General features: G+C 40.9%; 1 protein-coding gene across 6 annotated transcripts in view; it reads right to left on the reverse strand.

The window, feature by feature from the left end:
- GRHL1 (grainyhead like transcription factor 1) overlaps positions 1–18,955 on the reverse strand; it is an 81,131-nt gene that overhangs the window by 16,987 nt on the left and 45,189 nt on the right. For 5 of the 6 annotated variants that reach the window (XM_061622792.1, XM_061622793.1, XM_061622794.1 and 2 more), the window contains 5 exons: positions 10,850–11,008; positions 7,293–7,380; positions 5,350–5,489; positions 2,942–2,982; positions 1,351–1,439 (listed from right to left, as the gene is read on the reverse strand). In XM_061622792.1, coding sequence (XP_061478776.1) covers positions 1,351–1,439; positions 2,942–2,982; positions 5,350–5,489; positions 7,293–7,380; positions 10,850–11,008 — 517 coding nt within the window. The remainder of the gene's footprint in view (positions 1–1,350; positions 1,440–2,941; positions 2,983–5,349; positions 5,490–7,292; positions 7,381–10,849; positions 11,009–18,955) is intronic. The other variant, XM_061622790.1, reaches the window with a different exon arrangement.

The raw sequence follows: 18,955 nt of genomic DNA on the forward strand, positions 1-18,955 counted from the left end.
GCCCATGAGAAGCCCACAAGCAAGGCCTGAGTGCAAGAGCACTCTCCCCTCCTGTGGTTTCCAGCAACTGGTATTCAAAAGCATACCCACCCACCCACCCCGTTTTCCTATGAGTGACTATTTCTCTGGTTCACAACCCCTTCGCGTGACATATTTTGTACTCTGTGCTTGATCCCCAACTACACAATGCACAGACACAACATTATTTCTGATGAGTGCCCACATCAAAGGTTTGCCTGAAGAATGTAAACAGGCAAATATATAATACTTTCCCACCTGCCTCTTGCATCTGTTTGGAAGGCAAGAGCTGCCATTTATACACATTGATAAAAGACACTAAACACGTGTCTTATACGTGGGTATTACAGAGCACATACATGCAAAAAAGGTACTAGGTGGCCCCTCACTTTATCCTACGAAGTTTGAGTGTGAACCACCAGAAACTGCACTTTGGGGGAAGATGTGTGTAGCCCATATATCACTATGGGAAACTTGTCTCCAATTTCTTAAAGACTATTGGCTGCTTTACTGCCAGATCTTATTTCAAATTTTGGTCTTGCCCAAGTACCACAGACTATAAGACCTCTGAGCAGGCACTGTCTCAGTGTGCAGAACCTCACACAGGTATGGGGATCCTGTGGTCCTCCAGATGTTATTGGATTCCAGTTCCCATCATCCCTGATCATTGGCCATGCTGGCTGGGACTGATAGGTGTTGGAATCCAACAACATCTGCAGGCCACAGGATTCTCATCCCTGACCAAAGACATCAGTGGTGGGGAACCTCCAGCCCACAGGCCTAATTAGGCCCACCGGGCCTCAGAGACTGAGCTGCCATGCCGATTTGGGCAAATCCTTTCCCAGCCCTGATGTCATGCATGACATCAGGTGTGGGGAAGTTCAAGCCACTGCTTCAAACTTCAAGCTGCAAATAATGGAACAAAAACTGGGCGCACACTCAACATGCACTAAGCACGTCTTCCTTCACATCCTTGGTTTGAATTCAAGCTAGAAATGCAAAGGAAGAAAGGAAGAATTGATAGCCCATTTAGAGCACTCCCAATTCTTTCCTTTGAAGTTGAATCACTGGATGTCATGGTGCCATCAGAGGGCTTACAGCAGCCCTGTCCACCTGTAAAAACGGCCTGCAGGGGTGGGTGTGGACCTCTAGATCCAGCCCACTGGCCAGATTCAGTTCCCCACCCCTGTAGTACATTATCAAGGAGACCTGGCTCATGCACCAGCAGAATTAGCTAGTACAAACATGCACCCTTCTAGAAGCTGTACAGGACTATTACAAAGGACAATGCAAAGAGGGTTTTCTTCTTCTCCCTGTTAGTAGTATCATTACCTCTCTTTGGTTCTTCTATTCGAGACAGTTTAACTGGAATGGCAGCAAAATCATCTTCATTTATATAAGGCCCCCTCTTCATGGCAGAGCTACAAGAAAACCAGTCAAGCAATCAAATCAATCCATCCAATGTTCTAGCACCACTTCAGTTAGCAGGAGCCAGAGCTATCTTTAAGAGCAGTGAAGTTTCAAAGCACTGACCTCAGAAGGAAACAGAGCACAGAATACACTGTTGCAGGACCTAGACTGTTCTATAGTTAGACACCAGCAACCACTGCAAAGAACGCAAGAGGCAATTTAACACACTCCTGTTAACTTGCGAGGAGTTCCTGCCTACCCTTAGTGTGAGGATCCTCCATCGAGTTCAGCCTTTCTCAGCCGTGGATCCCCAGATGTTGGGGGACTGCAATTCTCATATTTCCTGATTATTGTCCATGCTGACTACAGCGAGTCCAACAACATCTGGGAATCAAAAGTTGGGGAAGGTTGAACTAGAGCATCACATATTTTCAGAACTGCTTTGTCCTGATATTGTGCTTTGCTTCTTGGCCATCTGAATTACTTTTCCATCCTATCTCATTGGAAGATGACAATATGTACTTCTACTGCTTTTCACAGTGCAACTCAGCAAGGGTAGGTTAGGCTGATAGAAAGCAAATTGCCAAAGGGAATGTGTGGCTAACCTCCCATATCCAAAACCAGCACATTGTCTATGGCCACCCTGACAGAAAAGGGGCACCATGATACTCAGAAAAGGTACACATCCTGAAAAGGTACACATGTTCTTTCATTCTAATGTGAACATATGAAGGTGGCTTATATGGTCCATCTAGCCTAGTACTATCTACTCTAACTGGCAGCAGCTCTCCAAGATCTAAGGCAGTCTTTCACATGACCTGCATCCTGACAACCTTTTAAATAGAAATAGTGAGGAACAAACCTGGGACCATATGCTCTTCTACTGAATTATGGACCGCCCCCTATGATGCACTGTTAATTGACATCAGCTCAGGTATTGAACTGCTGGTGGTCCCAAGGTTGCTTAACATACATTTCCTGAATTCACATAATTCTAGGTCAACAAGAGCATGAATTCTCCACCTCTTATTGCTCCAGGGTAAGCCAGTAATTGTGAAGCAGAAGCCAGGGTGCCTCAACCTTCTTTAAGTGCAAGTTAGATTTGTCCTTTGCTTCCACCTTGAAATGTCTGTTGACTTGTCTGGGGGCAGAGTGCACTCTCATGAGTGGCTTGCCAAACGGCTTAAAAGCAAGAACTAGTGGAAACAGCATTCTTCTCTACCATCATGATTTAGAGTGACCTTCTATGGCAGGACTACACTTCTTCAACAAGAGAGATTACGACTTAACGCAGGATCTGGGGGATCTGTGGTCCTCTAGATGCTATTTAAATTTCCCTCAGCCTAGGCCCCCAGCCAGCACTGGCCAATAATCAGGTATGATGGGAGCTGTATTCTGTAACATCTGGAGGATCACAGGTTCCCCATCCTTGCCATAACCAGAACAAAACAAAGCATCCCCGTTTAAAAAATAATTGGCAACCCCAGTATAGGGAAGCAGTAACAGATCTTACCCTCCTTCACCCTCCAGTTCATCAGATGCGATAGGGAAGACCTAGAAGGGGCACACACAAAAAAAAGCTAGTTTTAAATGTTTTAGTGCAGAGTTGACAACTGATCAGTAACATAGGAAATACAATAGCATCACATATACCAGCAACCCTGGCAATTGGCAGAAAAGTACTTTGGCAATTATCTGCTACTGGTTTGCTTTCTTCCTTTATCAGAATCCCAGGGGTGTCTTCCACCTCACTGTTTGCCCAAGCTTGAAGCGATTCCTGCCCACTGCCCCCTTCCTCACCTTCTCTCTATCTTCCAAGTCTACAAAACCCACTCCTTTCAAAGGGTTTGTCTGATGCCAAGCACCCTTCTCCTACATTCTCACCTACTACTTAGCACTCTCCTTAGCCCCCAATATCCCTGCTACTCAACATCCATTCTCTCCCTTCTTCCCTTTGTCTTAGTCATCCCTCTCTCTCTTACTTAGAGAGGACCATGCCACTTCTGTATAGCACTGAGCAGATTCATGATTTTCAGGGCTCCGAATAAGGTAAAAATCCATGGTGATCCCCCAACTCCAGACACGTTTACCTGGCACCAATATTTTGAGGGTAAATAATACTGAACTGCTTGATTTGATATGATCCACTCATATCTGCTGTGTGCTTAAGTTTTGGGGCTGTGTTGTTTTTGGGGTTGTTTGCTGTTGCATTTTACATTACTTGCAAACTGAATTCTTAGCTACCTTGAAGACTCTATGGACTGGAAAGGAGAGAGATAAATTTTGGTAAATAAAATATAGTATGATAAATCACTTTTGCTGGGGGAGGGCTTCTTGTCATTACAGTAGGGGACTATTTTAAAGGGTTCTGAATCAGAACTAAGCCTTTCTGCATTCCAAATCAGCACATATAGGGATCTGAAATGAATTAAACTGCACTTGTTAATCCAGATGAAAATGCTGTTGGTAGAGGGAGTGTCAATAATTCTGGAGGAGATGTAAAACCAATGTTGGGGCAGGTGGTACTCCTACTGAAGATTCAGGTTCATAATTTCAGGGGTGCTTTTTAATTGGGCTGTGCTCCTGAATGCTCAGGTGGTGGAGATGGCAGCAGCTAGGATGCTTACTAGCTTCAGTTGTGCGCTTCATAGATTAAAAACAGCCTAGCCATGTGGTCACTCATGCCTTAGTCACATCCAGCCTTGGTTACTATAACACAGAGGTGGTGATGAACCTTTTTCAGCTGAAATGGGGGACCTCCCAGGGGCCTCATCCCAGTGGTGGGCAGGGTCAGAGACAAAAGTGAGTGGAAGAAGAGGTGAGATTTTTACCTTTGCAGAGCAGGCTACATTCTAACCACACAGAAAGTCAGAGGTTTCTAAACACCACATACACACACACCTCTCTCCACCCTTCAACAAGACAAGGGGCATTATCACAGCTCAAAGACTTCAGGCAAAATCGCTCAAGGAGAGTGTGGAGCTGGGCCAATGAGGGTTGTGGCTTGGGAACAGACAGAGTACGCAGTCTGAGGAAGGGCATGCTTAGGGAGAGCACTGAAGGCCACCCATAATATGTTCAATGTAGTGTTACTTCTGAAGAGTCCTTGGAAATTATAGCTAGGTTGTTGACTTGAGCTGGCTGCAGAAAGAATGCGATACCAATTTTGAAACAGGCTACACTGCCTGCCAGTTTGTTTTGGGGCCAAATGCAAAGTGCTGGTCATTACCTTTAAAGCCCTAGATAGTATGGATTCAGGGCATCTGAAGGATTGCCTTCTCCCATATCAATCTACCCATTTATTAAAATCTGCTTCAGATTTCTTCATTGTGCAGCAGGAGGTTACTCAGAGCAGATCCTTTTTCATGGTGGCACCAAGGCTTTGGAATGCCCTTCCAGGGAAAGTGCCATCTGCGCCCCTCAATTGTAGTTTTCTGGGGGCATGTAAAAACTATTTTCTTTGACAGGACATTTGGGGCACTGTGAGCTACTGTTCTGAGATTGGTGTGTGTGTGTTTGGTAAAGGTTAGATCTTGTTATTTTACCATGGGTTTTTTATTGTTGATTTTGTTGTGCTTCTGTTTTTGCTGCTTGACTGTGAGTCACCTCAAGGTTAAGGCAAAACATGGAGAGATGTAAATATATCCTCATAAAATAAAACAAAATAAAAGCATCTGAACTTCTTGTTTTTGCATTTTAGTTGACATGGTGGCAATATGGGGTGGAATAGCACTTTTCCAGAGAGAAGGAAATTTTGGCTTTAGGTGCCGAGAAACTGAGGTACCCTCACTGCTTGCATCATGACCTTCAGGATCTGTATCCCATATACACAAATGCACTTTTTACGCTATGAGAAATAACCTTCATACTTTTTTCCCTACCATCCTCCCTCCCCACCACAAAACCGAAGAGGAATCGTACATGAGCTCCACGCTGAAGATTGGAATAGTGAACATCAGGTATAAAGAGAACTGGCTGAGTATCAAGGTCCATGAATGGCTTGAAAATAGTGATATCTGTACGCTTGTGGGAGGGAAGCATTGGCACTTTGACATCAGAAACTGGAAGAAAAAAGAAAACAAGGAGTGTTAAAGATGTTACACACACACCACATTCCTTAACACTCACTTTATTTATTTATTTATTTATTTATTACATTTATATACCGCCTCATAGCCAAAGCTCTTTGGGCGGTTTACAGCAATTAAAAACTTTAAAAACAAATATACAAATTTTAAAACACAAAAAACAATTTAAAACACAATTTAAAAAATAAATTTAAAAACTTGTCAATGTGCTTGTTTATTGTCATAGATAGATAGAGTCATATAAGCAGACACAGACACACACATGTATCAGAACCCCAAATGTTCCTCTGAAATAGCTGAAGAAAAATGGCTCCTGTGGGGATTTTCTGGTATGGAAAAGAGCAGGAAGATCAGGGAGATGCCCAGAGCTTTCAGTTTTAATATGAAAACCATGTGGTCCAGGGTATAGAGAGTGAAATTTGGATTTAGGAGTCCTGTGTTGAGATCCCAACTTTCTGAAGAAGAGCCTGTTTCAGGGCTGCTTGCCAACTGGAACATAGTAGTATAGAGATCCTGGGATTGGATTTGAGATTTCCACCACCACGGTACTGCTGTAAAAATTAGCAGGCCACCTTGGTCTATTACCCTGATGTCCAACATGTTTGTCACTCACCACATGTGTCGAAACAGCTATTGATTGACCTGTGGTGAATTGGTGCTCTACTTCTACCACCTATATTTTTAATAAAACTTTTAATAAAATCCTTTGGTACATGTACCAGTTCAACGTAGGGCCTACCCTCTGCCCTTAACAATCATAGATTCATCCTGTGATCCTATACACTGCAAAATGCACTTGCGCTGTGGGCAGAGTCCATATACGGCCATCGTTTTCAAACAGCACATATACAGGCCACAGATGTTGGAAGAAAATTTGGAAGCAGAACTGAGATGTAGTCTAACTGATTTTATGCCTGATTTCCCTGCACTAGTTAAGGAAAAGATATATGAGATTTCTCACTAATTTTATCAATAAATAATGCAAAACATTGTGTATTTTTCTACCCTCAATAACAGGGTTTTTTTGTCATGTGGCAAAAATGTTAACAGAGTAGCCACAATTTTGGCAGGTATGAAAAAACTGTTAGATGCCACTGATCTATTATATTATGATCTCAAAGGCAATAGTCCACAAGTAGGAAGAGTGCTGTTGCACTCATATTCTGCTTGCAGGTTCCCCATAGACATCCAATTGCTACTGTGAGAATTCAATGCTGGATTAGTGGACCTCTGGTCTGATCCAGCAGGACTCTTCTTAGGTTCTTAGTTTGTCCCATGGAACTCCCATCTCTCTGTAAAGCCCGGTCTTTGACTCTGTTTTTTAATCACAACTAAAAAGCGTGGTATGATATTTTATTTCAGATGGCATCTTGAGGGCCCTGCTGGGCCCTTAAGCAGGAGATAAATGTACGTTTTGATGCCCCAAAGAACACTAAAATATTCTACCAAATCACAATTTCAAAAAATGAATTTATTCAAGCATCTCCATCACCACCTCTTCCTCAGGAAACGCTGTCAATGGCAGTTATAGTTTCCCAGGTGGCATTACATTCCTCAGTGCAATTACATGAAAGTTGTGTTTCCTTACTTAACCATCTCTCCCCAAGCTGAACATGTCCACCTTATCACAGGGCTAAATAAAGGTCCAATTCTACCAACAGCTTTATTGTCTCAAGTCAGAATCTCTCCCCTTTAAGAGAAAAGGTGTTTTATGTCATTGTCTGAATTTCAAGTAAGATTTAGTTGAAATTTTCCTCTAAATTATTTTCTACTTACAGGCATTCAGCTGGGAGCTGGGGTCAGTGCACTTGCCTTTTCTTTTGCTTTGCTTTCGTTCCTCATCCCTAATCTTCCTCTCTGCCCCCTGTCAGATAAAGAGAGGAAAATACATTTTCAGATACTTGGTTTTCCTCCCCTAAGGTCAGTGTCCCTGGTCCCTCCCAGGTCAGACACTGCAGAAGTCAGTCAAGTTCAAACATCTTCCTCAAGTCAACCAGAAGTCATTGCACTTGAAACCCAGTCCATGCAAAGTTCAAATCAGTATGGGATAATATGGCAATAGTCACTACTAGTAACCTTTGCAGCTGTTTTAAAGGATGGTAGACAAGAAAGTTGCTACTGTTGAAGCTCACAGCCAATATAACTGGTATCTGCATATTATAATCAATAAAGATTTTTTTTCTGATGTCAGAGCAAGGCTTGCAGTATTTTGGACATTGGAAATGTATATCACAACCAAGTACAGATTTTTATTTATTTATTTGATTGATTTGATTTATATCCTGTCCTTTCTCCCAGTAGGAGCCCAGGACAGCAAACAAAAGCACTAAAAACACTTTAAAACATCATAAAAAGACTTCAAAATATATTAAAATACAACAATAATTAAAAACATATTAAAACAAAACATCTTTAAAAACATTTTTTAAAAAGCTTTAAAAGAGATAAGGGGGGGGACCCCAAGATGCTGGAGACAAAGGAATGTGAGTAAAAAATTCCAAATCGATTTATTGAGAGAATGAACCCAACGCGTTTCGGCCACATAAACCTCGGCCTTCGTCAGGGGCAAACGTGAAATCTGTATCCAAAGTAGTCTTTTAAACAAATTGTACAAATATTGCAAAAAGCATATTCACCTGATTCACTTCATACGTGCCGAATTAGTCTAAAGCTTTTTGCAATATTTCTACAATTTGTTTAAAAGACGAGTTTGGATACAGATTTCACGTTTGCCCCTGACGAAGTCTGAGTTTTATGTGGCCAAAATGCATTGGGCTCATTCTCTCAATAAATCAATTTGGAATTTTATACTCACATTCCTTTGTCCCCGGCATCTGGGGGTCCCCCCCCTTATCTCTGCCTTTTTGGATGCCAGCCACCCGTGCTACCTAAAAAAGTGTTAAAAACATCTTTTAAAAGGTTTAAAAAATATATTAAAAAGCAATTCCAACACAGATGCAGACTGGGATAAGGTCTCTACTTAAAAGGTTTGTTGAAAGAGGAAGGTCTTCAGTAGGCACTGAAAATATAATGGCACCTGTCTAATATTTAAGGGGAGGGATTCCACAGGGTAGGCCCCACTACACTAAAGGTCCATTTCCTATGTTGTGTGGAACAGACCTCCTGATAAGATAATATCTACAGGAGGCCCTCACCTGCAGAGCGCAGTGATCGACTGGGTATATAAGGGATAAGATGGTCTTTCAGGTATCCTGGTCCCAAGCTGTATAGGGTTTTATAAACCATTATCAAAAATTGAGCCTGTCTTTGGGGGGATCCAAGTCAAAAAATAGCTGCAAGCATTAATTGCTCATGTCCCTCACTATGAGTGACAAGATTCAAGATAATAAGCTTTAAGTAGTTAGTTAAATACACAGGGAACCCACACAGATAAAGTGATATTTAATCCAGAATAAATTGGTTTGCCTCATTCAGAAAACTAGGCAGGGATGTATTTAGATTTGACATTAATTTGTTACATGCCCTTTAAAAATTTTTATCAGTGTCTAAATAAAGAGCAGAGCTATTTCATTGTTTTAATGTTCTACTTTCAAAACTTTTGAATGACAGATTTCCTAGAGTTCCCTTTAAAGACATATGATCCTGTAATCATACCGAGGTGGAAACCGTCATCCATGTGTTATTTAACTGTAGTTATTACCAGGAGGTTAGAGAACATATAATCTATCCTCTCTGGAGACTGTTTCCAGGTTGGTCTTTAGAGACCCTCTTGAGCATTTTTCTGAGATGACTAATATGATTATTACTGAGCAGGTGGTAATTTTTTAAAATATTATATCTTGTTTAACTGCTATATCTTCTTCAACTTGTTATGAATGCTAGTTCTTACTTTGTTACCCTTTACAGTAAATTTTATCAAGCCTGTGATCTTCTTCTTCTACTACTACTACTTGAATATACAGTACGCTCTGCATAGGCTGTGGCTTTCCCCAACAAATACATACAGCAAAAGATATGCATGTATATTGATCTCATGTAACAATCTCAACTTTTTGCCCAATTCCTCCTCCAAGTGGGGTGCTTGCTTACAATACTTCCTATGCTTTTTTGCTTGTGTGAATTGTGCACATAAAAAGCGCAGACAGGAACTTACAGGGAAGGAGAGGCAATTTTGAGAAAATTTGCCTCTCCTTCAGGTGAGAAGTTGGCTGGTACACGGTGTGCACAGACACATCAAGCATCATTTACAACTCCTTCTAAGTGCCTGGCTGTAGAGGTACTTAGAGGCAACTAGTGGGATAATGTATTACATTAAATTATTGGCTACAGCAGGCAAAGAAAGATGCAGAAGTGTAGCCACAGAAACCCCAAATTAAGAAGATGGAAGCTTGTTCTTGTAAACTTGCATTTTGTAAGCTGATCAAAAGATATGGAGATTGAACTGTGCTTTAAAACAGACTCATTTGGCCTGGGCTTCATTGTTTCTCTCTAAAGTGAGGAGCCTTGATCAACAAAACTAAGATAAAAAACAGATGGGCCTTGATTGTTAATGTCTTACTACTTGGATTTTGCATTACATTTTTTGTTAATGGGGACAGGATCTGCAGGACAGAATGGCCTCTCAACCCAGATGGTGAAGAAACATCAAAAGTCACTGGGAGAGAAACTAAATAGGCCAGAGCTCATAAACTAGATAAGCCACATTGCTATGTTCCTAACATTCTGGTTGCTTTTAATTGTTTTTAACACTGTATTTTTAAGGTTGTTGTAACTTGTAACCCAACCTGGGACCTCTGCGTGAAGAGTGGGTAGTTAATAATAATAGCTGAGAACCTCCACAATAAATCTATACACATACCAAAACAATAAATAAATTATCTCTCTGGTTTCCACAAATTTCTAAATGTTTTATAGGAATGAAAATGCATTAATTATATTAGGTTTGTGATAATAAACTTTTTTAAAACAAGCAGAACAATCACTGACATTACGGTGATAACTAGCCTGCAGAATTATTCATTTTGGTTGGCTAGCCATTTTATTCAAAACCTCACAGGAAAGCCTAGCTGTATTCATAATTTTCTGTTTGAAATGGAAAGTTCATAGTATTAGCGTTGTGTACATTTGAGACTTTTCATTTCTTATCCTTTCCAAGTGATTTCTCCCTCACCCAAGTCTGGAAATAATACAGCATTTAATGAATCTCAAAAAGATCCAAAAGGTAACAGAGATCACCTTAACATCCAAAAGGCAAAGGGATATTTTTATTAATTTTTGCAGGTGTTATAAAATAATAGAGTTGACTGGCTAAATTAAACTAAATTGAGACAACATTCCTAAAGTCATTGTTTTACAGTCTTCTGCAGCTTTACCTTGTCACAAAATACTTTAATCTGGCAGTAAGCTCTGTGGACAGGTTTGTTGCTCCTGTTGTTGTAGCTGTAGGTGTCAATCTGAAGATTCAGAGGAAGCCCTTTAACACCTTTCTGAGATGAGAAGTCTGTACTGAGGCAGTTTACAGCAATGAAGACCTGCAAACAAAACAAACAAAAACCATTCCCATCAGAGGCAGCACCAAATAACATTTTTTGTTCTGCTATAACAAAAAAAATTACATCATTACTGTATTCATCCACAAACCAGAGGAAATATCATGCAGATGGGCCACTAGAATGAAATCCACCAAAGTCTGGCAGTGCAATTCTATGCATGTCTACTCAGGTGTAAAATCTATTTGGTTCAATGGGAATTGCTCAGGTAAGCGCATCCAGGATTGCAGCCTAAGGCAGTGCTTTTCAATCAAGGTTCTCCAAGCAGGAAAACTGCAAAGGTTTTCAACTTTCTACTTCAAGTACTTTTCTTGTACCCCTTTCACCAGCCACTTCCCACCACCACGCCATGAGTGGGAGTGTCTATGAGTAACACATGGCCCAGTCTAATCTCAGGGTGCATCTTGAGACATTCAGGGCTCATCTACACAGGAGCATTTATTTGTAGCAAATACATTTCTTTTATCTTTGCAATTGATTCGCATTGTCCGCAGTTCCTGCTCAATGTTAGTTGCCAATCGGTTTTTTCCATTCACACTAGGTATTCCTCTGAGAAGGATGTTTCCTTGTGGCCCTGCACTCTAATTATACAGTACATTTCTACTCCCGCTGGTTGTTAGGTGACTGACTGCTCAGTATGTCCTACCAGCTGCAGTAGGTTCTTTAAAAACTACCCAGAACTGTGAATATCTGTGTTTTCCCTGCTTATGGCTGGTACAATACAGCTGGACACAAATCTTTCAGCAGTGTTACCCTTTTACGCACAATTTAAGGGAAAAAGAAAATAAAGGCACCATTTGCAGCAGCATAAAAAAAGGCCAGCAGAATGGAGGAGTGCTGCCGGAAGTTGGTTGTCAGCCCACAGAAAGCAAAATGAAAGAAGGGAGGAGATAGTGGGTGTGGAGAGGGGAACGACTGACACACCCACCTAAGAGTATTGAAGCAAAGTGTCTGCAATCACTAGAGAAATGGAGTGAGGACTTTTTTTCTCCCCTTTTTGTATTATCAGCGGTTTGGGTTAGTACGGATTTACGGGGGGGGGGGGAATTGGGCGATAGCTTCTCTTTGCCGGTAACATCATGTGAACCATGTGAGTAGCACCAAAGACACAGTAAATCACTGTGCAGATGAGCCCTCAGTCCCACAGTGCTAATCGTGTGTATATATTATTATCAGTGCTGCAGGTATTTTTTGGTCCGCTTCTGCTTTCTGCACACTGCATTTCTGATGCTGTCTATTTTATATTTGTTGGACTTTGACCGAAATAAAATTACTACTACTACTACTACTACTACTACTACAGTGCTAAATCTTCCAAATGTCCTCCTTGTGAGCTGTGGGACAAACCAAGCAGGGTATGTGTTGCAATTTATTTTAATTTTGCATGGCAGGATGATGGCACTGCATTTGGTTCTGAAATATAAGAGTTAAATTTACTATTAAGTACAGGGGTGATGGGAAAGTCATCATTGGAGAGGAGGATCTATGTAAACAGCTTTTGGAGGAAAGTGAGATGGATATTATTGGCTAAAATGCTGACAGGCATATGCAGTTTAAAAACTTTCTTGAGTAGCCAGTCTTTTTTATGATTGCTTTGTATTGCTTTTAAAGTTTTTCATATTGCTGTACACTGATGCTTTGCAAAAGGATGTTATATAAACACTTTGATAAACAATAAATAAAACAAATAAAGCTAAATGTTTTATTATAAATAAAAAAAATAAGGACGTGTGGCTTGTATCCATCTAAGTCATTTCAGAGCAGACCCACTGAAATCTATGGGCTCCAGTCAATCATGCCCATTCATTTCAATGGGTTCACTCCAAGTATGACTTAGTTGTTTTTGCTGCAACTGACTAACATGGATGCCCCTCTAGATAGTATTGGCTGAGATGGGAGGGTGGGCAGAGGGAGTCAGATTTCCACAGGATATCATGACATGTTACCGGAGTTCCTCAACCATAAAAGGATTGAAAAACACTGCTCTTAAAAAAAGGGAAAAAAGGAGATAACTCTGGGTATACTTTTGTGTGATACAGAGAGCCTATTCACATGATCAAATACTACACTCAGGCTTTCACTCCTGAGGTCCACATGGGGTCGAGTCATATCAATTTCAACAGTGCTCATCTGGGACCCATTACCAGGATTAGTTTCTTAATACAGATAGAGATACTGTATACATCTCCATCTGGAACCATTAGCCTTTACACAGGACTACAACTGATCATGACATATGTATACAACAATCAATCGAATCTTATGCTTAGAATAAAATTATGCAGATTTTCAGCGGGCCTTTCCCTTTAAAAAACATGTTCGGTGCATTTGTTGACATCTGGAGAGAATAAAAAGTAACCTGAGATACCTGTTCAGCTGATTGCCAAATGTTCGTTGACTAGGTACTTTCTTATCCTTGACAGGTGTTAGAACCACCATTTGAGACCCACACAACTTTAACACATATTAACGCAAGCTTAAAAGCCCAGCATTATAACTGTTTCTGCACTTCAATACTCTTGTCCAGCCAACCAAAGGCTCAAAGAAGTGATAGTGTTCCAATAATAAGAGATGCAAACATTTAATTTACTGTGTCTCTTGCCTAAATGTTGCTTTTCTTCCTAACAATACTAAAATTAAAATTGATCAGTGGTGAATGACAGACCTCTAGTGGAAACACAACAGCTACTGCACTTAGAAGCTGCACTCTCTTTCTAGCAATAGATGAGTCATACTCAGAGCAGAGCCATTGAAAACAACAGAGTTCTTCATTAATTTCAGTGTGTCTCCTTTACGTATGACTTAAATGGATATCACCCGCTCTCTTTTATGTATGCGACACTGCAAATGCTTTTAGGCATGTTAATAAACCAGGGAGAAAACCCATTGAATTTCCACAGATTAAAGTTTCAACCAATTTCTGATTTTGGAAAAAAACAATTATCCTTACAACGCGAAAAGGTGCAAACAGGCAAAACATGAAAACATACCATATCTATGTGACAATGTAATAATTAATATGAAATCCAGGTATAAAATAACAACATCCAACAACCTTATATAAGCATAGGACAACATTCAGGGTGGGGGAGAATTAGTGGTAGCCTAGAGTTCCTGAGTGAAAAAAATGCACTGAATTTGCCAATCTAGATAGCCAAATGTTACCCTACTTGGTTCATCTATGTAAATTGTTATACATATAAAGGAATATGAAACTAGAGGTGTGCACCTCAAAATAAGCTTTAGGTACTCCCAAATTATAAGACTACTATGCAACAGGAGACCATTGCCTTCTGTCCAGAACAATCCTTCGCTTTGGCACAAACATTTAGGCCCATGCCAATGTATACTAAATGAATACAAAAGTAGGGTGAACGCCCAAAAGAAGCTTTGGGTCACCCCACATGGCACTATCATGCCACTGAGAAACTATCCCAGATGAAACTCCCAAGCATAAAGTTTGGCCCAGCACTGGGTTTTTCCTCCCACAAATCACTCTTCCTTCTGTCAGTTACTGCAATATACAAATGAATAAGAGATGGACAAGCTCCCCCTCCCTAGGTCAGATTGGGTTGGACGGGGGGAGGGAAACAGTATAGTTAATTTCTAAGCCAAGCCAACATGAACTGAAGAAGTTTATCCATCTCTACTTATTCATTTGTATACAGTAGGGCCCCGCTTATACGGCGGGTTAGGGACCAGGCCCCCGCCGTAAAGCGCAAATTGCCGTAAAGCAGAACCCATTGACTATAATGGGTCGCGTCGCGCAAAATTGGCTTTAAAACAGGGAATTTCCCCTAATTGAAAGCCGCTGAATCAACGGAACACTGGAAAACGGAACACCGTAAAACGGGGCCCTACTGTACTGATTTGTTCACACACACAGAGCATATTAAGTAAGATTGGATACAATGCTAGGGCAATAGACTGAGTGAGTGAGTGCGCTTAAGTGTCATTTGTCCAAAAATCTAAGTTTTGAGGTACACCCACAGTTCCTCATTCATTTATGTGTATTGGCAACTATTAAAGTGGGGACAGCTTACTTGAACAAAACATGTTCGAAAAAAAGTATCAGACTTGGTCCGAGGTTGGGGCTTCCAGAAGGCAGCTTGCCTTTGAGTGATACTTCCATGCAGGAATTACTATCCTTGCAATATTTTTAACATACATGAAACTTTATTACTTAATGAGCTCACTATATTTCATACAGCTGCGCTTTTTAATAGAGGAAGTAAAAAATGTAGTCAGATATTTCCTTCAACAAAGGCTGGAGAAGTCATTATAGCTGGTGGTAGTTAAGATGGGCTTACAGTTTTTCAATAAAGTAGCAAGATGCCAGCAAGCACTAGAACTTGGGGGTTACGCAATGAAAATAATTAGCTGCAGTTTCAAGGAAAGACCAAAGAAAGCATTTATTATACACGACACACAATGAATTTATGGCAGTTGCTACAAAATGTAGTGATGGCCCCTAGGTTAGATGGCTGTAAAAGGGGATTTAGACATAGCCTCAATGAATTTAATTTATTGGCAGTTACTAGCCATAATAGCTAAATAGAATCTCCATCTTTTGAGGCAGTATCAGATGCTGAGGACAAACAACCAGAGAAGACCAATGCCTTTATTCCATGCTTATAGGGGCTTCCTGGAAGCATCTGGCTAGCCATCATTGGAAACAATCTTATTTGTAACACAAAGGGTGGAGTGGTTGTCTGTACTTGAAACTCCTAACTAGGACAGCTTGCACGTGTCATGGAAGAGAACATCTTACATCCATGATCTTGAAAAGTATCGTTCTTCTGATGAGGAAGTTTGTGTGTTTAATTAGAACTCTTAACCCGATTACATTCTGTTTCCTGATGTGCAAATAGGAAAGGACTGCAGTGGGAAAGTTACTAGCCAGTCTAGCTGCCATCATTCCTTGGGGTGGGGTGGGGTGGAAGCAGAGGGTTCCACATAACCTTTTCACCCACTACCTCAAACTTTATCACAGTCATGTTTCCCTTCTAAGGACACAAACAAAGGATACAAGTGCAAAAGGTAAAAAGGCCAGGGAAACAAGCTTTTCTACATCAATTTGGATTATTCAATCCAAATTCTTTATGCAATATTCAATGTTACGTAGAGTAGTTCCATTGAAATCTATGAACTTAACTTCACGGATTTCAGTGAGTTCACTATGTAGCTAATAAATGTGTAAAAACCTCATTATTAAAGGCACCTCCTCTCAGTTTGCCAATACTGTCTTTCTGTTTTTCAAAGACTGTATGAAACCCCCATTTGTCTCCATCAAAATGCCATTTTGATCTGCTTTAATTTAGGAAAGAAACCTGAATCTGTATGTTAAAGGAAAACGAGGGTGGGTGACTACGCCAGCAACATCCCCACCCAATAATTGCCAGAAGGAAGAAATATGTAACCACAAAAGTTGTTGGACATCTTCAGCCTGTAGAACAAGATTCCTCTTCTGACAGCTATTCTACTTTTCGGAGGGCACTTCCGCATTCTTGGCTATATTTAAATTTGCTCGTTTTTGAGCAGTATTCTCTATATCTCTCAAAATGCAAATTTTAAGTAGGTGACAGTCACTTACAGATGGTCTTGCATTAGAGCAGGTGTGCATATACCAAAGAGAAGGCTCTGCATATGCAAGGTTTCAGATCACATTCTTATGCTTTCACAGAGTTATTTGCTGGCAAAGACAGCGTCCTCCAACAGAAACCTAACAGTTCAAAATGCACCTCAGCAGTTGCAAGCTGTGCATTGTTGCCATAGTGTTTATGCATATGCATTTATAAGTGTTCACTGAATATAGGTGTGCATTAAAAGGCAAGATAATATAGGTGGGCACTAATGGCAAGATGCATCCATATCCAGCTAAAATTTAATCTCTAGAGCAGAGATGGTGAACTTGTAACCCTTTTGGACTCCAGCTTACATTGAACCCCAGCCAGCATGGCAGGGGCCAGGGATGACAGACTTGTAGTCTAACATCGAGAGAGTCGCAAGCTTTAGACACTCTGGAGAAAATGCTGAAGCCTGAAGAATGTGAGTTAGTACACTAACAACATTTTAAGAAGGCACCCCCAAGGCAAAAATGGGTACAAAAGGGGAGACACTGGCCTGCCAAAGACAGGAACCTGAAAATGGCGATAGTTGGGGCATGTTCTCTGTGCAGCACAGGGGAGGAATAACACCTGCCATACAAACAAGTGCACTCAGTCATTCACAGTGCCAGACTGGTGTGTCAAATATCTGGCTATTGATAAATGGGTTCATTCACTTACAAATGTTTTTCCACACATAGTAATGATGAGGAACAATATTCTATGAGTATTAATGAACTAAATATATATCTCCATCCAATAGAATAGATTTATCATCTCATCATATACAATACTGGTGAACACCAGATTTGTAGAATTCACACTACATAATACTGAGGCACATCTTTTATAATTTGGCAGATGTAAGATCAGGTGACACTGAACCAGGTGATGCAATCCAAACTACAGGAATGACTAGCAACAACAAAATGACAGACAGACAATTTCCAGGTAAGGCGTATGAATGAACTATAGCCTACAAAAAAGAATGCAATTTCCAGAACAAATGGAATTTACAGTAATTGGCAAACTACTGTCTTAAATGGTTCTAGATTTTTAAAATGTATTAAGGATTCTTTTCATATAACATATGCTTAGAGTAACAATTAATCTGTGTTTTTTATCAAAAGAGGATGACTTGGTTCATACTCCTGTTTATATGAAAGTTCCATACTTTATTCCGTAGATCGACCAACTAGAGTTGCGTGGCCCACCTGCAATCCTATGCACACTTGTCAGGAGTAGTAACATTGAACTCCATAGAATTAACTTCTGAGTAAACATGCTCAAGTTTGTATTGTAAGACTTCAATCTTAACCCCATTTTCCTGAGAATAAATACATTTAACAGGGTGAGACTTACTTTTGAGCAAACACACATAGAACTGGGTTCCACAGCTTTAGCAATAGTACCACTGATTAAAATTGTCTAAGAGTTTTTGAAAGTCTCATTAAATTTTGAGGCTACATTGGTTGTGAGGTGCTGCTGCTAGAGGGGAATAAAAACTCTCTACAAATGGGTTCTTCCTCACCAGTAGCTTTTCGGTATAAAATTGCAACCTCTGTTACACCTCCATCAATATCTCAAAAGGCCTTGGTAATATACACATTAATTTAATTTTAGCTACAGCCTAGAGAAGTGTTCTTCTACCTTGGGTTCCCAGATGTTGTCAGGCTACAACTCCCATCATCCCCAGCCAGCTTAGCCAATGGCCAAGGATGATGGGAGTTGTTATTATTATTTGATTTATATCCCGCCCTTCCTCCCAGCGGGAGCCCAGGGCAGCCAACAACAGCATACAAAGGCTGCGACCCTACCTCCCTGTCCATCTGCTCCCACGGGTGGTACATGCCCTGGTCTCCTCTCGCTTAGACTATTGTAATGCGCTCTACGTGGGGCTACCCTTGAAGACGGTCCGGAAATTACAGCTGGTACAGAACGCGGCGGCACATCTGATCAAGAACAGCCGCCGCCGAGACCATATCACTCCAGTACTTAAAGATCTGCACTGGCTACCAGTTGTTTACCGGGCCCAATTCAAGGTGTTGGTTTTAACCTTTAAAGCCCTACATGGTTTTGGTCCAGTTTATCTAAAGGAACACCTTCAGCATCACCAGATAGGCCGCCAAATGAGATCAGCCTCCCAAGACCTTCTCTCGGTCCCACCAGTCAAAACAGCTAAGCTGGTGCGGACCAGAGAGAGGGCATTTTCAATTGTGGCCCCCGCCCTCTGGAACTCTCTGCCTTATGATCTCCGCCATGCCCCCTCCCTGACAGGCTTCCGCCGAGAACTGAAAACATGGTTTTTTAGGCAGGTATTCGA

The sequence above is a fragment of the Rhineura floridana genome, chromosome 4 (assembly GCF_030035675.1).
Source record: "Rhineura floridana isolate rRhiFlo1 chromosome 4, rRhiFlo1.hap2, whole genome shotgun sequence".
Lineage (NCBI taxonomy): Eukaryota > Metazoa > Chordata > Lepidosauria > Squamata > Rhineuridae > Rhineura > Rhineura floridana.